Source organism: Oncorhynchus clarkii, chromosome 3 (genome assembly GCF_045791955.1).
Source record: "Oncorhynchus clarkii lewisi isolate Uvic-CL-2024 chromosome 3, UVic_Ocla_1.0, whole genome shotgun sequence".
Classification (NCBI taxonomy): domain Eukaryota; kingdom Metazoa; phylum Chordata; class Actinopteri; order Salmoniformes; family Salmonidae; genus Oncorhynchus; species Oncorhynchus clarkii.
The window spans coordinates 32,900,580-32,924,171 of NC_092149.1; the positions used below are offsets into that span (position 1 = coordinate 32,900,580).

Consider the following 23,592-nt stretch of genomic DNA (forward strand, 5'->3'; position numbering starts at 1 on the left):
CTGAAGTGGCCTAGCCAGTCTCCAGACCTGAACCCAATAGAAAATCTTTGGAGGGAGCTGAAAGTCCATATTGCCCAGCGACAGCCCTGAAACCTGAAGGATCTGGAGAAGGTCTGTATGGAGGAGTGGGCCAAAATCCCTGCTGCAGTGTGTGCAAACCTGGTCAAGAACTACAGGAAACGTATGATCTCTGTAATTGCAAACAAAGGTTTCTGTACCAAATATTAAGTTCTGCTTTTCTGATGTATCAAATACTTATGTCATGCAATAAAATGCTAATTAATTACTTAAAAATCATACAATGTAATTTTCTGGATTTTTGTTTTAGATTCCGTCTCTCACAGTTGAAATGTACCTATGATAAAAAAAATGACAGACCTCTACATGCTTTGTAAGTAGGAAAACCTGCAAAATCGGCAGTGTATCAAATACTTGTTCTCCCCACTGTATATATATACACGTATATATATTTTTTTCTTCATATCCCTTAAATAGTCAATCGATTTCTTCTCTTCAGCTCCCAGTCTCCTGTTAAAGTGACAAACTGCACTGCTGCCAAGACAATTGTGTTTACTTTGCAGCCTTTGAAACAAAGTGTTGTGTGTTTATAGTCCCACCTCCCTCAAGAGGACAATCCTTCTGAACACAGATGACAGCCTGGAGACAGGGAGTCTGCCATTTCAGGTCAGAGAACAGTGGAAAAAAAGGACAGACAGCATGGTTTATGTGAGGGGGTGAGATGGCAGAGACTAGATTGAGAGATACTGAGTCATTTCTGGGAAACAATTAAGTACCTTACTGTGATTATTTTCGACCATTTTAATTGAAAATAAACAAATAGCTTCTTACCAAAGAACAATTTCTCAAGCAAGACTTTTGCAGCGACTGTCTGGGAGTGGTCTGAGTGGGAAGGGGAAAACTGAAAACTAGCTCTTATTGGCAGAGAGGTTTCAAACTCTCTTTCTTATAGATGGGTTGTCTGACAATGTCACAAATTATGCGCAGGCATTGATGTGGCCAGAACGACTGGAAGATATTGCTCTCCATAGCAGAAACGACTGGGTGATCTCGCACTGCTTGTTTCAAGCAGACCACAATAGTCCACTTGCCCATGAACACCAAGATAACCTACCTAAATGACTACTGCACACATAGCACTCACAGCTATAGCCACGTCGAAAGGCTGGTTTGACGCACATCAACATCATCTTCCCAGACACCTCCAATTCCCATACCACCCCAACAGATCCACAGATGACGCAATCTCTATTGCACTCCACACAACCTTCACCCACCTGGACAAAAGGAATACCTACTGTATGTAAGAATGCTGTTCATTGATTACAACTCAGCATTCAACACCATAGTCCCCTCCAAGCTCATCATCAAGCTCTGGACCATGGGACGGAACATCTACCCCTGCAACTGGATCCTGTACTTCCTGACGGGCAGCCCTCAGTCAGTGAGGGTAGGCAACAACACATCTGCAACGCTGGCCATCAACACAGGGGCCCCTCAAGGGTGTGTGCTTAGTCCCCTCCTGTACTCCCTGTTCACCCACAACTGTGTGGTCGCACATAACTCCAACACCATCATCAAGTTTGCTGACGAAACGACGGTGGTAGGACTAATCAACATCGACGATGAGGCAGCCTTCAGTGAGAAGGTCAGAGACCTAGCAGTGTGGTGCCAGGACAGCAACCTCTACCTCAACGTCAGCAAGACAAAGGAGCTAATCGTAGACTACAGGAAAAAGAGGGGCAAGCACGCTCCCATCCACATCGATGGGGCTGTAGTGGAGTGGGTCGAGAACGTTCAAGTTCCTCTGTGTTTACATCACTAAGGAATTAACATGGTCTAAACACACCCACACCATTGTGAAGAAGGAACGACAGCGCCTCTCCCCCCTCAGGAGGCTTAAAAGATTTGGCATGGGCTCTCAGATCCTCAAAAAGTTCTACAGCTGCACCATTGATAGCATCTTGACTAGCTGCATCACCGCTTGGCACGGCACCGGACCACAAGGCGCTACAGAGGGTGGTGAGTACGGCCCAGTACATCACTAGGGGCAAGCTCCCTGCATTCAGGACCTCTATACCAGGCGGTGTCAGAGGAAAGCTCCAACAATTGTCAAAGACTCCAGCCATCCAAGCCATAGACGGTTTTCTCTGCTACTGCATAGCAAGCGTTACCAGTGCACCAAGACTGGAACCAACAGGACCCTGAACATAAGACTGCTAAATAGCTAATCAAATGGCTACCCAGTCCGTCCCCTCGCCGGGCTCGAACCGGGGATCCTCTGCACACAAAGACAACTGACACCGACGTAGCATTGTTACCCATCGCTCCACAAAAGCTGCGGCCCTAGCAGAGCAAGGGGAACCACTACTTCAAGGTCTCAGCGTGAGTGACGTCACCGATTGAACCGCTATTAGCGCACACCACCACTAACTTTCACATCCAGTTACATATACACATACTTACACACACATAACATGCATACTGATGCCACACACACTCACCACATATGCTGCTGCTACTGATTCACATGTGCTGGTGCTACAGCTCAGTCTATTATCTGTCCTGTTGCCTAGTCACTTTACCCTTACCTATGTGTACATAGCTACCTCAATTTCCTGGTATCCCTGCACATCGACTCGGTGCTGGTACTCCCAGTATATAGCCATGTTGTTTGTACTTGTTATTCACAGTGTATTTATACCTTGTGTCACTATTTCTAGTAAAATAAAACATCTTTATCTTTGACGGTGCGGCAGGTAGCCTAGTGGTTAGAGCACTGGGCCAGTAACCGAAAAATTGCTAGATTGGAAACCCCCTGAGCTGACAAGGTACAAATCTGTCGTTCTGCCCCTGAACAAGGCAGTTAACCCACTGTTCCTAGGCCGTCATTGAAAATAAGAATGTGTCCTTAACTGACTCGCCTAGTTAAATAAAAGTTCAGTCAAATAAGAAAAATTAACTGCATTGTTGGAAAAAGACCCTTAATAAGTAAACATTTCACTGTTAGTCTACACCTGTTGTTTACAAAGAACATTTGAGTTGAAGCACTGTTTTGTTATGATTATGAACGGTCCGATAGCTAGCAACAATGACAAGAAGCTGCCATGTGGGGAATTGTAGGTGGCTCATTTCAGCAAGTTCTATCTTGTTCTTGATACCATGTCTTGCTTTGCGGTGTTTTGACTCATTTCATGTCAATGTTAATATGGCTCAAATTCGCCAGCTAGCTAACCAACAACTGTAACAATGTATTTGAGAGAGAATAAGTGCTCATTGTGCAAATGTATTTATGTTTTCAATAAACATTTGGTGACGAAATATAGTTTACCCCGTCTGTTTTGCCCCATAGTTGCACGTTGCTAAACAACCAACCCATTTAATGGTCTATTAACTAATTTACTGCCTGGTGATGTCACCATGCAGGCAGGCCAAAACTATATTTTCAAACAGCTCTTACACTAAAAGGGCATTATCATAATTTTAACAATTCCAACCTCATAGTGTGGAAATATATATATGAAATACCCAGGGAAATCAAGTTTTTGACTGCACTGGGCCTTTAAGGCAAGGTGGCAGAAAAGATGACCACGGATAACAAACCCATGTCAATACATAAAGCACGACCCTCTCAGGTACTAGGGACCAGAAACACAATGGATAACTCACTAATGATTTGACTTCAATGTTTATGTGCAACCGCACATTCGATTTTACACTCTGAATAAAAATATGAGGATATATGAATCTAAAAAGGACACAGTCAATTGCTCTGCAGAAAAAGAACACAAAGCCTGTAGATCTACATTGTGCCAGGCCCAACTAACGCTTTGTGGAGGGTGAAGTGCTAAAATGTCAACTTGATTCATTTAGCTGAGAGCCTCCTCAACTGTGCATCACATGAATAAATGTGTCTGGTTTGAGCTGCGTTATCACCCCTTCTATCCACACACAGTAAGCTTTTTAAAAATGTGATTTATTTCACCTTTATTTAACCAGGTAGGCAAGTTGAGAACAAGTTCTCATTTACAACTGTGACCTGGCCAAGATAAAGAAAAGCAGTTCGACACATAACAACAGAGTTACACATGGAGTAAAACAAACATACAGTCAATAATACCGTAGAAAAATAAGTCTAAAATACAATGTGAGTAAATGAGGTGAGATAACAGACGTAAAGGCAATAAATAGGCTATGGTGGCGAAGTAAATTCAATATAGCAATTAAAACTCTGGAATGGTAGATTTGACAGTAGATGAGTGTGCAAAGTATAAATACTGGGGTGCAAAGGAGCATAAATAAATAAATACAGTAGGGGAAGAGGTAGTTGTTTGGGCTATTTATAGATGGGCTATGTACAGGTGCAGTGATATGTGAGCTGCTCTGACATCTGGTGCTTAAAGCTAGTGAAGGAGATAAGCGTTTCCAGTTTCAGAGAGTTTTGTAGTTCGTTTCAGTCATTGGCAGCAGAGAACTGGAAGGAGAGGCGGCCAAAGGAGGAATTGGCTTTGGGGGTGACAAGTGAGATATACCTGCTGGAACGCGTGCTACGGGTGGGTGTAGCTATGGTGACCAGCGAGCAGAAATAAGGCGGGACTTTACCTAGCAGGGTCTTGTAGATGACCTGGAGCCAGTGGGTTTGGCGACGAGTATGAAGCTTGCAGCTACTACATATTGCCTCAGTGTCAGTGACCATTGAAGATCACTTAGACTGCGTGAACTTCTAATAGACAATGGTAGAGATAAAAGTCATGGGGAGAGACCTATAATGACATGACATGCTAACGTCCATCATGCAAAAAGAAGCCTCCCCTGTGCAGTGGGCTCTAGGCTACATTGTACACAACACATTTCACCTGTAGTGTCACAATGGACTCACAGTATCTAATTAAATGCATCACAATTAGCAGATGTTTAGGCTGTATTCTTGCAGACAGTGGCATATTAACCTATGAGGAGCCTTAGCCAAATCTATTAATTTGTGGTTCAAAGGTTTCCCCTGTGATATTCTTTGCAATATTGAAAAAAACATGGATGAAATAATATGAGGGCAAAAAGCAAGAAGGGAGGTGAGACTGCAAAGTAACCAGAACTAATTAAATTGAGCATCTAGAGACAGCAAAAACAGACTGGCACTCAGGCTATCATGCTTAACCGTCACTCATGGTCATGTTTGGCTTGGCAATAAACAATGTAGTTGGAAAGAGCACCAACAGATCTGGTGCTCTTGCATGAGTTGCTCAACATTAATTTAAAAAGACATCATTGATGGAAGTGAAGGGACATTTGAAATGCCTTTGGTTTTCATTGATGTCTGTAAAGAGGGAATATAGTGTTTTGACATGATAGACAACAGATACAAACTGTGGCCTACCTGATAAAAGGAGCAGAAAAGCCACTCTCGTCAACCGATTAAAAAACAATCCGGTGCTCTCGTTAACCTCAAATTTGAGTTAAACTGAAGATACTCGTCATAAAAGAAAAGGGGCGGATGACAACAATAAACGTGTAAAGTAGTACACCATTAACCACATTTACCACCCATGTATGTTGAATGGATACAATCTCAAATAAAATCTAAATATCACAATTATGCTCTATACGAAACATTTTACGGGAGTAATTTATTTTCCGAAATCTAAGTTCTCCCTATTTTTGTAGAATGGTACGGTCGGCCCTTGTGACGTTTTAGAAATTCAGTCGATAGGCACTGCAGTTGGTTGGCTCACTATCCCGGTTTCGGCAAACCGTTGTTGTGAAGAGAGGGAAACAGAAAAGAGAAAATCGACTACAGCATTTTTAGAATATATTTTTCGTTATATTTTTACCGTACATCTTCGTTGTCTCTTTTGAGCAGGCACCATGGCGTGTGGAGCTACGTTAAAGCGCTCGATGGAGTTTGAGGCCCTACTCAGTCCTCAGTCTCCTAAGCGAAGAAGGTGCAATGCACTACCGGGGGCTCCAAGCACCCCGTCCCCTCAAAGGTGCAACCTCCGTCCGCCAGTTGACTGCCCATCATCACACTCGATGTCTCCCCCGGCTATGGGAGGAGAGCACAGGCTAACTCCAGGTAAGAAATTGTCAAGTTGGATTTAGATGCATTTCAGGGGGGTGATATGGGGAGGGGGTTAGGGTGGAATGGGTGGTTCTCGAGAATGGGGGTTGGTGTATAAGCTAACGTTAGCTAGTTAGGTACCTAACGTTACAGTAGCTAGCTTAACATTTGCTCTGTAACGTTAACTAAACGCAGTCAGCCAGCTATGACGTTAGGCTAGCTAACTAGTTAGTCGTTGACTAATATATTAAGGAATTAATTTGAATTGCCTGGCATGTTAGCTAGCTAGCACTATCTATGACACAAAGCAAAAAAAAAGGCATGTTTTGTAGTCAGCTTGCTAAGCTAGCTGCATAACAACCCCAACCCAGCTAGTTAGCTAACGTAACATTACATGCTTTCTTTGCATGGTCCACAATCAAATATTTGTTTCGTGTGACTAAAATAAAACATGCGACGTTAGCAATGGCCAGTTGAGGTTGGCTAACTAGGTACTTAGTGCTGTAAATTTAACCCACTTTATTCCATGAGCAGACTTAATTTTTATGCAGTAGAACGCTGCATTGAAACGTCCAAGCCTTTTCGTTTAGAAGTGTGGGAACGCAGGTTATTTTTTTTGTACCTTCTCGCTTTTCCCTGGGCTGAGAGGGCATTGTTCTACTCCTTTATGCTCGCACCTATCCTGCCCACCCGATTGAAAAGGTTATCCCCTGTGAGAATTGAGCCAGTGTGGGGGCTGCAGGGGTGGCAAGATAATTACCTGGATATCTCGACTGCAATCCAACAAAGCTCATTGAATGTGCCGTCACCGGGGTAGAGGCGAGCTATTTGACAGCATCTAATCTTCACAGCTGTCTAAACCCTAATTAAAACCCTGCTCCCACTTGGCACAATTTGATCGTATTTCTTTGTTGAGGTGTGTGTATAATATGTTAACTGGAGGATTACAATGCCCCCCCCATCTTTCATTTTGAACCCCATGTTTGTTTCATGCAGAATTTTTTTTACATTTAGTTTGGTGCACACCAGTACGTCTTTTAAATGTTGTTTTATTAGTCTTTTCCTAGACTCAAATTTAGCTGAGTATAACCCTAATTCAAGCCCTGCATCCTGCTGCAGTTTCAATGGCTGGGCAGCTCCTCCTGTCACAAAGATAATTTCAATGACTCAAAAACCTAAGAGTGTAGGGTGGACTGCCTCCTGGGCAGTCTGATTAACTGGTTAACCCCCCTGGTTTGTCTTTGTCTGGCCTGTCTCTTTAAATTGTTGACTGCTTTTCCTTCAGCCCCTAACCAAGGCAGTTGGTGGTTGCACCTTTTTTTTTTACATATTTGCATGGATGCCAACTTATTCATTGTTTTGATCTCTTCACCATTATACCCTGATGAAGACGGCTATTTCTGTCAAAGTGTTGTTTATAAAATCATTGCATCGGAGTTCCTGTTGTGCAGCTCTCCTTTTTTATTTTTCAAGTGTTCTACTCCGCTAGCCAGCACCTTGCCTAAACGGGTGTTTCTTTCACCTCCAGATTGATCTCAATATAGGTAATCCATGTGAATCATTTAGATCCCGGGGTGGGGGGGGGGGGGGGGGGGGGGGGGGGGGGGGGTGTTGACCATGTTTGCAGACTCAGTATATTACCCAATGCGCAATAAAAGAGCAGTTCAAACAGACCTTCCCCTGGTGTGATCACTACCTCTCTGTCTGCCTGCCTGCAAAATGCATCCCTACGTGTCCTACAACTAGAATATCAGAGTACGATGCCAGATATGGCATATCAGAATGAGAGCTTCATCCAATATCACGTGTGGCAGCTGTAAGTAGCCAGCCGCAACCCTTAACCAGCCATTACTCTACTCAGCTGCTTTTCTCCATCTGTTCTTTCTGTGCATCTGTTTTAAAATGTTATTTAGCTGGGGTGTGCAGGCAGTACTTTATTTTGTTAAATTTGTTTAATTATTGGTGCGGCTCGCATTTAATGTTTATCATTTTGCCTGTAACAAGCAGGCCCGTCTGACTAGGCATTGCTGTCACGCAGCGTCAGAGTGCCACAGCCATAGAGGAAAAGCGGACCACAGTAACAGTCATGCCTTTATATCACTGAAAACCACTCAAAAGTTATCCCCCATGTTACCGAAGTTACCACATCCCGCAACAAACTGTCTTGTTTTGTCATGTTACCTGGCTGGCTAGCTAACAACATACACTGGCTATGCAAAAATGTGGATGGCACTGGAAAAAGAGATAAATAGCATTTAATGTGTTGGATTGAGTAGAGGTGTGAATGTCAGGGACAAGTTTTTGTGCAGCACACGTGCTGAACATATAGAATGGGAACAGGTGTCCTTAGTATCGTGATGGCGGGGGGGGGGGGGCGCAAACTCTGGTATCATGATACTACTTGGTATTGTGATACCAGGCCAAGTATCACATTATTAGTAATATGTTGGCATTGTGACAACCTCACTCTGAAAATGGGCACACACTGAACTGGGCACACACTGAACTCCCATGGCCACCGGCTTCCTGCGCCCCACCTGTGGTTTTTATTTGTATTTAACCTTTATTTAACTAGGCAAGTCAGTTAAGAACAATCTTATTTACGATGACGGCCAAACCCGGACGACGCTGGGCCAATTGTGTGCTTCCCTCATAGCCGGATGTGGTACAGCATGGATTCGAACCAGGGGACTGTAGTGATGCCTCTTGCACTGAGATGCAGTGCTTTAGAACGCTGTACCACTCGGGAATTGGTATTCTTCATGGCACCCATTGACCTTTTGAAAGGGGTGAGCACTCTTCTGGAATGTACCTAATTGAATGCCCACAGAGTGAATACCTTAACATTCCCCAACCACTTTTGTCCTCTGACAATGTTACTCCAAATGACTGATATCAAAAATGGTGAGCGGATATTAGGCAGTAGCTTTGAAATGTTCTGTCCTTGAGATATTTGTGCTTGGCATGAACTGTGGGTTCCTACATAAGCTATGACTTGCTGATAGTGGAAGTGAAATGGGAACTGTGTGACTGGCTTCCCAGTTCTGGACAAAGCCAAACAAAGAAAGTTGGCCTGGTCCTGTCTAGTCTAGCCCCTCGCACCAAATCAGATTGCGCAACTGACATGTAGGCTAGTCCTAAGCCTGTTTGTTTGGACAAGGACTTGTTTCATAGCTACATTTGTATTTTTTCTCTCTTTTGAAAAGGAGAAGCTGTGTATCCAGGGTTTATCTGCCAGTGAAATCATTAGGGGCTCCACCTAAGCATTTTTTCGAGACGCTTAAGTCCAAACGCTGTATTCATTTTCTGGATGGGGAATAGCACTTTGTGTAAAATTAAACAACTGAAACCAGATATAAAGTATGTAGATATCTTGTCTTTTGCGAACTAACAATCACTGAAATAAAGTCTAGGAGTGAATTGAAAATTCTAAAACAAACCCTTATATTCATTTTATTATGTTTAAAATAAAACTGCATAGGACATGGCAAAATGCAGGAAAATAGCATCTCAATGGCAGAATGTGTGGAATCACAGGACATTTGCTTTAAACTGCCAAAAAATATTCTCCACTCAATTGCAAAATGTTTTAGAATTTTTTTGAAATTAGCTTTAAATTTGTCCAGTTTATCTCAGCTCCATGGAGACATTTTGTAGAATTGCAAGAAATTGGCTTAAAAATGCAACCCTTTTAAGGGGGCCTCTAGAATTCTCATTCGGCTGTGCCAACGGACCCACCACAGCCCCCACCTAAGCCCCTCTTTGATCCAGAAAAAAACCTGATGCATCACAAGATAAGGCTGATGGCACTTTTGATGCACGAAGCAGAAAATCTAGCAACGTCACAAGGGTGTTGGCAGGTTTACACGCATGCAGGTTTCAACAGCTGAAGAAGCTCGTGTAACGGGCAGATGGAGGAAGAGGTGTTTGTCTGCCTTCTTGTGTGCAGTGCACACAATCTCCTTCTGCAATTTAGCCCCTTTCTCTTGATTAGTTGGGTTTTCTTTCACCACTTTAATGGCTTTTGTGTATGTACAGGCCAGCTATCCTCAATGTACACTGGCATTTTACTCAGTATCCACCTCGCTTGCTGAATTACATACTGCAGAGGGGAAAGGAATGTAAGATGTTGGTGTGTCTGCAGACATTGGTTTGCCAGTGAAGGCAGTTTCTTCTGTCCAGCCCCCCCCGCATATTTATTGGCATTCCCTACAAACCAGTCGGGTTTCCTTTGTTGTAGTTCCCAGGGCACATGGACGGGTTCTCCTCCTTCTCCCTCTTCAGCCCACTTGATTGGAATAATTAACTGATCTACAGGGATTTTAATGAGGACCAGACAACCTTTTTCAATCAGGATGCGGAGGTAGGTGCTATGGTAGAAGGCATCCAAAGGTTTAAGAGTAGTGGCTGCTGCAATCTGGTAAATAGTGTCAACAACTGGCAGGGAAGTTGTCTGTACAATCTGGTTTCTGCTATTTAGGGAGATCTATATCCAAAAGAAAGGCCTGCTTTAAATTTTGAATTTTTAACTAGCTCATCCATGTATTTTAAACATGAAGTCTTTTTTAATCCAATGCCGTATTGGTTGAGAGTGAATTCCTTGACCTTTCCAACTTTGACTCCCATTTCTTTGCCCAAATATTGTTTTTATTGAACCCGCATAAGAATGGTGTATATGGAAGGTTTAGCAGTTCCAGATGTAGGAAGATGTTCTATAACTTGGCCTCTATTCTGTAGGTATCTGAAGAAGATACTTTTGGGTAGATTACAGGTTTCCCTCAGCAAATCAAAGGAAGCAAAGGTCCCTTCTATATATAGATTCCCTATGCTATTGATCCCTAGCTCTCCCCATTGCTCAGTTGTTATCAAGGTAAGCGGGCACTATAGGTAGGCCAATATCATTCCTGTGAAGGTAAAAAATAATAATAATTGCTTCCAGATATGGACTGTGGTATGTATAATATGATTATTACTACAAATTGACGGGACATAACCACAGCACCAATAAAGGGGTGGCAATCCTCACGCTCCATACTAAGTGAGCAGCCAAAACGTAACAGCACAGAGGTTAGCGGCCCAATAGGAAAATATAACATTTGGAAGAGTCAGTCAGTAGGCCGTCATTGTAAATAGGATTTTGTTCTTAGCTGACTTGGCTAGTTATATAAAGGTTAAAAAAAAAAGAAACTCATCTTAGACTTACCAAGGTGTTTAAAAAAAACAACCTCTCCTCTGTTTTTTATAATCGAGTCCAGTTGTTCGTTAAAGGACTTGGGTATGAATACCATGATGTTTTGGATTAGGTAAAGCATTTGCTGGAGGAAGACCATCTTGCTGGCATTCATTCTTCTGAGCAGGGAAATTGGGAGAGTTCTCTAAAATTTATGTTTTGCCTTGAATTTTTGCATCATAGGTGGGAAATTCTATTTTAAATACAGAGGAGCGTTGTTTGGTAACTACAATTACTAGATAGGAAAACATTTCTGAAGAGTGCACTTAAATGGAAGATGTTCTAACCAAGAGGGGTTTTGCAACTGACTGGGCATTAGTTTGCTCTTGTTCCAATTGGTTCTATGTCACAAGACGGTACCAAACAGGTTAATAAAAAAACTGGAATACTGGATTGTGGTTCTGTTACATAGAGAATGTCATCTGCGTATAGAGATCTTATTTACAACGTCTTTAGTATTATAGCCTTGTATTGTTGTGAGATCTGACCTCCTTGAGCAGGGTTCAATGGCTAGAGCAAAAAGCAGAGGCGACAGCGCACAACCTTGTTTTGTCCCTCTAAAGGTTAAATCAGGGTGACTGATTGGTTTGTTGATTATTCTTGCACATGGGGTTCCTATATAGAAGCTGGCTCCATTTATTTTTTTTATGAACGTGTCTCCAATATTACATTTCTGTAGAACCACAAATAGGACGACTCAACTTGGTCAAAGGCTTTTTCAGCGTTGAGATGTAAAGGCAAGGTCAATGTTGGGTAACCTGAGAATACATAATGTTGAAGAGGAGCCTGAGATTGAAGAATTTGTTTCTGTCGGGCATGATACCGGTCTGGTCCTGCTGGACCAATTTGCCCACTAAAGTGCTAAGCCTGTTAGCCAGAGTTTTTGCAAAGATCTTCTGGTCTGTATTGCGGTGAGATATTGGACTGGATGACCCTGCTTCTTCCGGATCTTTACCCTTCTTATGTATAACTGTAATAACTACCACATTCAAGTAGGTGGGAGAGCTCCATCCTCATTGGCCTGTACAGGTAAGGAGAGAATGTTGCTTAATGTTTTATAGAATTCACCAGGGAATCCATCTGGGCCTGGTCTTGTCGCTTTTTACAGATGTAATTGTTACTCGAATTTCTCAGATTTCTTATTCTGGAAGTTAGAATATTCCTGGTTCAGAGCAGGGAGATTAGTCTTTCCAAAAGTTTTGCATGATTAAAGGGTTCGGATCTGCTTTAGATGTGCCTATATAGTCTCTCGTAAAACTTACGGAATCTGTCATTGATGTCCTTGGGAGAAGAGCTTAATTCCCTAGTTATACATTTTTACTTTGAATTCAGTCATTCTGTTTTTCAAAGTTGTCTGGCCAGTAATTATATGGTTTATCACAACTCAAATATGTTTTCTTGGTATAGAAAAAAGATTAAACAACTTCAGCTGAGAGACCAATTTTGTATATTCAAATTGTAAAGTGCTTATTTTTTTGTTTTTCCATAGATGTATGACTTGTATTCTCCCTGTTGTCATGACTGGCCTGTGAGGATAAGGTTACAATGGATCACAGTTCTACGGAGATCTCTCCCTCCTGCAGAGGGGGAGAGGTATAGAGGGGATTGTTGTTGTGTGGGGGGGTTTAATGATGCCCCACGCCCATTGTGCATCTTAAGGCATTTGTCCTGTTAGTGTTTGGGACTGGAATGTCTGTGTGGGCCTTATGGAGAATCTACCTCAGAACTGTAACATGCAATAAATGGACTTTTATATTTCATCAACCAAAATGGTGTTAACAATGATAGATGTTATCTGAAAATGAATGTCGTTTTTATGTTAAATGATGACGTTATAACGGAAACATTGTAACTCGAAGAAGAGTTTTCTTAATACAGTTGAAGTCGGAAATTTGCATACACTTAGGTTGAAGTCATTAAAACTCGTTTTTCAGCCACTCCACAAATTTCTCGTTAACAAACTATAGTTTTGGCAAGTCGGTTAGGACATCTACTTCGTGCATGACACAAGTCATTTTTCAACAACTGTTTACAGACAGATTATTTCACTTATAATTCACTATCACAATTCCAGTGGGTCAGAAGTTTACATACACTAAGTTGACTCTGCCTTTAAACAGCTTGGGAAATTCTAGAAAATTATGTCATGGCTTTAGAAGCTTCTGATAGGCTTATTGGCATCATTGGAGTCAATTTGAGGTGTACCTGTGGATGTATTTCAAGGCCTACCTTCAAACTCAGTGATTTTCATGGGAAAATCTAAATAAATCAGCCAAGACCTCAAAAGAATTGTAGGCCTCCACAAGTCTGGTTCATCCTTGGGAGCAATTTCCAAACGCCTGAAGGTACCACGTTCATCTGTACAAACAATCGTACGCAAGTATAAACACCATGCGACCACGCAGCCGTCATAGGGAGTGGTGCACTTCACAAAACGGATGGCATCATGAGACAGGAAAAGTACGTGGATATATTGAAGCAACATCTCAAGACATCAGTCAGGAAGTTATAGCCTGGTCGCAAATGGGTCTTCCAAATGGACAATGACCCCAAGCATACTTCCAAAGTTGTGGCAAAATGGACAACAAAGTCAAGGTATTGAATTGGCCATCACAAAGCCCTGACCTCAATCCTATAGAAAATTTGTGGGCAGAACTGAAAAGGCGTGTGCGAGCAAGGAGGCCTACAAACCTGACTCAGTTACACCAGCTCTGTCAGGAGGAATGGGCCAAAATTCACCCAACTTATTGTAGAAGGCTACCCGAAACGTTTGACCCAAGTTGAACAATTTAAAAGCAATGCTACCAAATACTAATTGAGAGTATGTAAACTTCTGACCCACTGGGAATGTGATGAAAGAAATTAAAGCTGAAATAAATCATTCTCTCTACTATCATTCTGACATTTCACTTTCTTAAAATAAAGTGGTGATCCTAACTGACCAAAGACAGGGAATTTTTACTAGGATTAAATGTCAGGAATTGTGAAACTGAGTTTAAACGTGTTTGGTTAAGGTGTATGTAAACGTCCGGCTTCAACTGTACACGTTTACATACTGTGCGTTGTGTAGGAAAATAAACACTATTTGATCTGGATATGTAAAGATGAACTGTGATAGTTGTCTACATGAGATCCTGGTAAGTTGTAATACCTTGCCTTGTAACTAGCTACGCTCCAGGGAACCCAGAAGGCATGTCATAAAGACGGAAACGCCCCTTTGTGACCCGAGGGTTTAAAACTGGAGTCAAGAATTTACATACCAGACTAAGTTGACCTCCCGCTGCAGCCGAGGTCCACGATTAGCCGTGACTCCAAAACTCATGAGGAGGACGACCAAAGAAACCTCTTAACAATCAAGGCCATTGTTGGTTACTTTATCTAAGACAGTGAATTCAAGAAGAACCAACCAGTTATTTCTCTTCAAGTCATCCGTTCTCTCCACATCCCTCCAACCCAAGCTGGGTGCGTCGACACTGCTGATTAGCCTCCTCAGAAACCCACTCTCACAGGAAGCAGACGACTAAGAGAGAGAAATTAGCCACAAGATGTCACAATCAGATAATTAAACCGGCTACCAAAGGAGACGCGGCCATCGAAAGAAACGGGTGTTGGCCAAGCCTATCCCACTAAGCGGAACTCGGTTACATAAGTAGATACCCAACGGTATCTTCAAGTAAATACGTTCATTATAATTCTGACCCATAAAAGTGGCAGTTCATGGTAAGGTGTTAGGGTTAAACTAAACAGTCTACAAATGTATCGAAGTGTGTTTTTCTCATGCACTTATTCGTTCTTTAAATCTCCATCTTGTGTAACGTGTTATATTGTGCTGGTCCGCTAGGGACCTGTTGCCATTTGTATTAAGTTCGAACCAATAACCTAGACTTTCTTTATATTATCGTTTAGCTTGTTAGTAAGTAAATGATAAACTCAATTTGTGCGGTACAGAATGATTTAGTGAGACCTGGATTTGTGCAGATTTACAAATTATGCAATGTTCAGAATGAGACTTATTAGGAAATTAATTAGTGACTGCTATGAAATCGATATTCTCATTCTTTGAGGTAATTTGGGAAACGGTAACATTAAACTTTTCACATGTTGCCACATTTTACTGAGTTAATGGTTACCTGTTTAATTTAATCACTGAATTATAAACTGTTAATAATTCAACAAATAGCAATCATTGCATTAATAATACCAATGTCACGACACCTTCCAATAAGTTCACTCCCATTTCTGAGTGTCAAGATTCGGAATCGACTCCTAAGAATCAGTATTTTTGGAATGGAGGAGACTGATCTAGTTGCCGTAGTTCTGCGAACACACACACACACACACACACACACACACGTCTTTCCTAGCGAGGGACGGAGTGGGACACAGTATAGGCAGGTCGACCACCAGGCAGGCAGACAGAACCGTGCAGTAGGCCCATCTATTGGCAATCAAAAGCTGCATCTCGCAATGGAACTCTCTTGCATTTCTTGTGTTGCAATGGCTCGTAACTTCATTAAAGTAGGGCCTACCATCAATGAATTGGCTAGAATATTCTACACACGACTGAACACTTTCACATCCCTACTTGTGTGTGCTGTATTGTCATGACGGACTGCATCAGCTCAGATGTCTTCAGTGGGTCACTGAGTTGGGGTATGTTGGATTGAAATCTATGTGCAGAATTTCTTAATACCTTCCAGGTTTTTACCTTGTGCAATAAATTAAGCTGGTTTGTGTTTTGAAGAATACTGCAACCTGACCTACTTCTCTGTGCTAATGTTCAGCACAGCGTGAGCCTAGCTAGCCTGGTACTTGTCGCCAGAATTTTCCTTCAATTCATTATACCCCAACTTCCCGGCAGTTAGTAAGCCCTGTGGCCAGTTCCCACCCATAGTCATGCTCTAGTAGCAACCAATGATGTCTCTATACTTTAACAGGGTCTTTGCTACATCAACTTGGCCTGACCCACAATACAGCCTGCTTCCTGGCGGCTTTGCAGTCCGTAAGTCCCCCCACTATACTTCAGCAATGGAGGGTGAAATGAGTCGGACTGACTTTTTTTCTCTTTTTTTTTTTCCTTTTTTTTTTTCACCGCCAACCGTTGTCCCCCACGTCCAACTTATCTGGCCAATCTCTTTCCTTATACACTGTTTTTGTTTGTTCTCCCTAAGCCTTTTAGCTGTGGCTTTTCCCTCTCGCAGGAAGTCTCTGTGATTGATTGCTTTGGCCTGGCCGTGACAGGGTCATTGTTGCTAGGCAACACCCTAAGATTGGTATTCTGGTGGTTGGCAGTGCTGGCCTGGCTGGCAGTGACTGGCAGCAGGGGAGGGATTTCACTTGTCACTCAAAATGTTACCCTGGAGCTCTGAGATCATTCAGCACAGACACCCAAGTCCAGATGTGCCCTGATTTGGAAAAGGATGTCTCTTGTCAACTTAATGCGTTTGATCAAATCAGGGGGTGAAATTAAGGAGGTCCAGTATGGCGTCCCAGCCAAATAAATAGTGGCGGTATGCCATACGGGTAAAACATCGCCTATTACAATAATTAAAACAATGTCAAGGACACGAGGCTATTACACCATTATTTAACATTAGCCATCTGCATGTCAGAGGCATGAAAAATGAGAACGTCCTTTAAAATGGGTGGTATAGCCTACGCTCAAATTCAATGTGGTTCGACGAGAACACTGACATTTTGCCACGGCAGAGATGAATGGCTGACACTCGGACAGCAGTGGATGCATGAGTTCTGGCCTAATGACAATCGACAAAATGTCATTACACTCTGTGGTGTTTTTCCTAACAGATGTCTATTTCCATTCACCACTGTTTGGATGCTGGAAATATGTTGTGTGTGTGTAGCCTAGTAAAGGAGCCCTTTTTGAAGTGGTTTGTTTGACAATCAGATGAAAAATATCACAACATGTTTATGCTACAATAAAAGGTCATACATCCCAAAAGTTAAATGAATCTTTACGTCGAGGCCTGCAGAGATCCGTTAGTTACATAGAATCCCAATATTAATTCAATGATTTAATTTTGTGCACTCATAGAAAGTCCCGTACTGGGAAGAAACCCATGTATCAAATGGGGTGTCTCAAAATGTAGCCTACGGGAATGGAGATTGAGATGCTGGTGACTTTTGCTGTCATGGCACCGACATAAAGAATCAAACCTTTTGACTACTTAATGTTAGGGAGTGACTTATGATTTGGGCTTCAGCCTCATTGTAGTTAAGCTATTTAGATAAACAATGCGACGCTCAAGCTAATAGCTCATTGCACCAATCTGTTTGGGGTAGCATTTGGCAGACACTCTGACACAGTGGCCTTTCAACTAGTCCGTTCATGCAGCATCGTGAAACATTTTGAGTCACGCCTCAACTGAACTTTTCAAGGAGGAAGCCATCCAGGTCTAGTCTAGCCCCTTTCATATACTCCTGTCTCTGGGATAAGTACAGCTTTTTATTAAGTTAGGAAAGTTTAGCAGTGGCTAAATAAACAAACGCTTGTCATATTAGAGCTGCATTAACACAGGAAGGCTTCAGCTCATCAACCCCTCTGCTGCTTTTGTCATGTACTCTGCTAATTTGAAGCTTCCAGCTTGATAATACAGAGCTAGCCATGTGACTGACTGGCAATCTCACTCTCAAAATGACATCTGAAAAACGCTAGTTTTCAATTGATCTTGCCTAGATTCAGTTCTCTTGTTGCCTCTACAGAGTGCATTGGACGCAAATATTTCATATGTCCCTCCCCGTGGACTACTTCTGCTTATGATGCATTTTGTGGAGGTGAGGAAGTCTGAATTGAGAACGTGCCCATCTAGGCTGGCAAGCTAGCTTCCCCCGCAGAACAGCTCATGGAGACATGCATGTTTTTAATTTTATTTAACTTGGCAAGTCAGTTAAGAACAACTTTGTATTTACAAAGACTGCCTAGGAACAGTGAGTCCATATGCCACTGGAAACCTTTTCAAATCAGATCCACTAAGACCTGGCACCTCACCTGCAAGGTTTCTGACTAGGCCATGTTCAATAAGAGCATTAGCAAACATACAAAGACAGCTGTTCCTAGGCAGTCTTTGTAAATACAAAGTTGTTCTTAACTGACTTGCCAAGTTAAATAAAATTTAAAACCATGCATGTCTCCATGAGCTGCCTTGTTCAGGGGCAGAAAGACAGCTTGTCAGCTCGGGGATTCGATCTAGCAACCTTTCGGTTACTGGCCCAACGCTCTAACCACTAGGTTACCTGCCGCCCCCACACCCCATGTTTGCTCTTACCTAGATATGGCTGTTGCTCTCTCAACCCATGATAAATGAGGCAGGCCTCCCTAGAATGGTGCACACAGGCCCTTCACCCTTCGAGGCAGAATAAGGATAAGTCCTCCTTTCACACTCTGGCTATCAACACTTGCTCCCAATATATATATTTTTAACTTTACACCCAATCTGTGAATTTTCAATTTAGTACCAGGTTGATGGGTTTAGCTGTCTTTGTATGTTTGCTAATGCTCTTATTGAACATGGCCTAGTCAGAAACCTTGCAAGTGAGGTGCCAGGTCTTAGTGGATCTGATTTGAAAAGGTTTCCAGTGGCATATGGACTCCTTGCCAAGAAAAGTCTTTACCAATTAGGGGCTAGCAATTTCCTCCAGGATTGCTTGCTGAATACTGGAATTGGCCCTGAACTGAAGTCAAAAGGCTTTAGGTGCAGTCCCACTGCGTAGGCTAAGAAGAGTGGGTACCACCACTGCCTGAGCACATGTAGGGCCTAGCTCTGCCCACAGGTCTCTAGGCTCGTCCCAAGGCTTAGCGGTGTTGCCAACAACCGGATGCATCCGGTTTTCAGGGCTGAAGCTAATTCTACCTAGCTTCCTTTTCCGTTGAGAACCGGATGTGGGAACTCCGCTCGGGTGTTTTTGTCTTTTACGCCTGCTACGTTAGATTACCTCATCCCAAATGGAACCCTAATCCCTTTTTAAAGCCTAGTGCCCTACCTTTTGACCAGGGCTCTACATGGATAATAGGGTGCCATTAGGGATGCAGCCTGGCTGAAGCCCAGCTCTGCAGTGATCAAAGACCTTGGAGGATGAAACCCAACCCAGTTTTTCTGGAAAGGAGGCTGTAGCATGTCAGACCGGTGCCCTGTTTCACACTCCTTCCCGCACTCTGCATTGCAGTCAGATGTCACCCAGATCTGTCTAAATAAATCACTCTGCTATTCAGGTAGTTTTCTTGCTGTGTTATTGCCAGACATGCTGGTACAAGACAACCAATCTACCATTTTTGTCTTGGCTTAGTTGGCCTCCCACAGACATGAAGACCTGTTAAGCCTGACTGTCTCCTAGTCAGCTATGGATGAATCACAATTCCTGAAAGATTTGAAGGAAGAAGTGAAACGAACTCCTTCGCCCCTTCTCGCCATTCACGGGATCTCAGAAGGGGTGGTTTCTTTCTGAGGAAGTGTATGTGTGTGCACGCAAGTGTGCTGTGGGGGTTGACACAGCTGGTGTGTGTTTGTCGCTGACGTTAGTCTCGCCCAGCTTTAAAGCGCTCCTTCCTGTTAGTGCGTTTTATTTGTTTTGTTTTGAAAACCACATCAGCTGAACACTGCAGCTCACAGGTTGTGTGCATAGCTGTGGGCCTTCATTGAGGCTTGAGGAAAACATTCTATCATTGAACACTACACCTACTAGGCCTATAGCATGACTAGCTTGTAGTGATCAACAACATGCAATTCTGGAACACATTCAGCTTCTGAAAATGCCTATGTTCTTAGCTATCTGACATGGCTGGTTTGCGATGATCAGAGACCATCTAAAAAGAAACCGGTCACCTTTTTTTTAATGTTTGGGTATTCAAGGCAGGCTGTGGCTAGTTGTCTTCTAAAATCAACTAGACGGGCACCATCTTCTTCATATTGGTGCGCCAGGCTTTATTTGTCCTCTGAGTGCTGGTTGTTCCCAGCCCTGTTTATGACCATGTCCCCTGTGTTCTGTCCCCTCTACAGAGCAGATCTTCCAGAACATCCGTCAGGAGTACAGCCGCTACCAGAGGCGGCGGCAGCTGGAGGGGGCCTTCAACCAGAGTGAGGTTGCCTGTAGCTCCACCGATGCCCCTAGCTCCTCCCTCACCGCCCCCAGCTCCCCACCAGGTGAGGTGTGTGTGTGTGTGGTGTGTGTGTGCGCACACGGGGGGGGGGGGGGGTGTTGTTGATGTTGTGCGAGGTGGGCCAACTGAGTCACCTGCCAAACCCCGTCACCACTCATATGGTGTTCAGTGTGAGCATGCAGTGGTAATACAAACCCCAAACATTTCAGCCTCCGTAGACGTTACATAAGGATGCTTGGAGTCGGTATATGTTTTTATAGCTCCCATTGGCTCAAGTATAGCTAGTCAGTGCCCTCTCCTTAAGAACAAGTTCTTATTTACATGACTGCCTACCCCAGCCAAACCCTCCCCTAATCCGGACGACGCTGGGCCAATTGTGCGCCGCCCTATGGGACTCCCGATCACAGCCAGTTGTGATACAGCCCAGGATCAGTTGTGACGCCTCTAGCACTGCGATGCAGTGCCTTAAACTGTTGCGCCACTCGGGAGACCATTGACTTGAATGTGAATATCTGTCACTTCTTTCTAGTAATTATACTTCTCGTCTAGTTCTGAGACTATTGCCTGGAATTTAGCTTTTAAAAGCTTTGGTCAGAAATTCAGAATGGGTCAAAGTACACTTAAAATCTCAGGGCATGAATCATTCAGCCTTCCCCTGGATCCAGCTCCAAGCTCAGGAGACTTGGCGACTGGGCCTCGTTAGTGCCACTTTTGTGCCTTTTTTCTAACCGTGGCACATCTTGATGGGATATTAAATTCTGCGGCACACCTAAAATGGCCCTAATTTATTTAGTGGTAATGACCTCGCATATCATCTGATTAATTCCGCAAACCATACATTTTCTGTGACAATAAAAATAAAATAAAAATAAATTACATCTGGCTTCTCAGCTGCGCGATCATCTGAGACCAGCCATCTGGACAGCTGATGAAACTCAAGAGTATTTCTCTCTGTAGTAAAGCCCTTTTGTGGGTAAAAACTCTATCTGATTGGCAGGTCCTGGCTCCCCAGTGGGTGTGCCTATGCCCACCCATAGCTGCACCCCTGCCCAGTCATGTGAACACCTGAGTTCTAGGCATGCAGCACATCGGTTGGGAACCATTGGTCTAGGCTGCTGCTAAGGCGACAAACGGAAATGAATAAATTATTGCGCAGACATTTATTCCTAGAGAGGACATTGTGAACTCTGACCTGTAGTGTATGTATAGATGGCATGGGCAGTGTCAGTCTACATAACATTTTACTGTGTGTCTCAGGTGCCTCGAGGAAGGACCAGCCGTCGTTCACACTGAGGCAGGTGAGCTACCTGTGCGAGCGCTTGCTCAAAGACCACGAGGAGAAGATCCGGGAGGAGTATGAACAGATCCTCAACACAAAACTTGCAGGTACGGACAGTAAACCTCAGTCAAATGGGCTTTTCACATTACTGAGCCACGCTGAAACAAGCTGAGCTGGCATAGTTATGCATCCACTGTAGATGATGGGAACCATGTAAAAAGTTGGAAAATGTCAGCTTGCACAGTGGTTCGGGTCAGCACGATCGTGTGAAAATGGCTTTAGTTTGTTTGGTCTCAAGAAAATCTTAAATGTTTTCACACCCTTTAGCACCAGCAATGAAGAAAGACTTCTACAAATGGCACCCTGTGTGCAATAGGAGAGGCCTCTTTGCTGCTCCCCCCCCAAACACCTTTTTAATTACTTATCTAATGTCCTGCTGATTGTTCTTGTTTAATTAGGGGCTGCTCTTGGCAGATATGGATTTATGTACTAGACACTACTAGCCAGGACTGCTAATGTTTCTAGAATATACATCTGTTCTGACTGGAATGATTAATATGATCAACCTTTTAGCTGATGTTTAGTAAAGGCTGAAGCACAAAGTGTTATTTTTTTGCATCAAATGTATCAACACATGTTGGGGTCTTATCTGCTACGTGAATCTGCACATTCACAGTTTTGTACTAATCCATTGGCTTTTTAATCGTCTGTTGCAGAACAATACGAATCTTTTGTGAAATTCACACAAGACCAGATCATGCGAAGATACGGCGCCAGGCCTGCTAGTTGTAAGTATCCGTTTCAGTTTTCACATTCTGTCCATACACCATTTTGCTTTTGAAGAGTAAACAAAGCAATCCCTACAGCCACATAAAATAATAGATTTTTCTCTCTGTTCAGAGTTTTAATGCATTACCTTGTCATCTCATTTCTGTCTTCATGCTGTTTTCATCCATTATTGAATCCCTCTGTTTCAGATGTCTCTTGAATTCCCCCATCGATGAGGTACCAGCTTTTCTCACAAGATGGCTGCTCTTCTACTGCCCCTTCCTCCACTAGATATTTGATTTTTATTTCTCTTTTTTTCATGCTATTTGGGTACCATGGTTTATCCACATTTTTAATCTAAAACTGATTTCTATAAAATGCTAATGGATCGGAATGAAATGTAAAGATTCGATTATATGCTTGCTCTCTGGATTTTTTTTTGACGAAAGCAGTTATTTCGTTCTCCCCAGCGCTGTAGTGGCTATTCTCTGATCCTTGTGTATTATAACCTGCCAGCACTGCCCCTCTGCAGCAGCTGTATTACTAAAGCCCCCTGGCCTCTCATCCACCCAGTGTATTTGTATCTTTTCCAACTCGAACTGAGGATGTGGATTTCTTTTGAAATTAAAAGTTCTGTGATTTAAAATGGTTTCCCTCAATTACTTTTTTGTTATGCATTCAGTTGAACAAACTGTTATAACCAACTGTTTTGGTAAATGCATGACAAAGTTAGTCTTTTGTCAAAGGAAGGTTCATTTGTGCAGTACATGTGCTTTAAGGTTGCATAACCCCCTTGAATTCAGTAAATTTAAGACTGTTATAGTGCATTCCGTAAATTATTCAGACCCCTTTTCCCACATTTTGTTACTTTGCAGCCTTATTCTGAAATGGATGACATTTGCATTTTTGAAGCATGGTTGTGGCAGCATCATGCTGTGGGGATGTTTTTCAGCGAATGGGAGACCTGTCTGGATCGAGGGGACGGCTTCCTTGATGAAGTTCCTTGATTGAAAACCTGCTCCAGTGTGCTCAGGACCTCAGACTGGGGTGAAGGTTCGCCTTCCAACAGGACAACGACCCTAAGCACACAGCCAAGACAATGCAGGAGTGACTTCAGGACAAGTCTC

At 43.0% G+C, this 23,592-nt stretch overlaps 1 protein-coding gene across 1 annotated transcript; it reads left to right on the top strand.

The window, feature by feature from the left end:
- Window positions 1-5,538: 5,538 nt before the first annotated feature.
- LOC139393529 (akirin-1-like) lies at window positions 5,539-23,111 on the top strand. Its single transcript, XM_071141988.1, has 5 exons — window positions 5,539-6,088; window positions 20,318-20,461; window positions 21,676-21,804; window positions 22,414-22,485; window positions 22,675-23,111. Exons 1-5 carry the CDS (start codon window positions 5,881-5,883, stop codon window positions 22,683-22,685), a joined length of 564 nt encoding a protein of 187 aa, XP_070998089.1. The 5' UTR covers window positions 5,539-5,880; the 3' UTR covers window positions 22,686-23,111.
- Window positions 23,112-23,592: the final 481 nt, after the last annotated feature.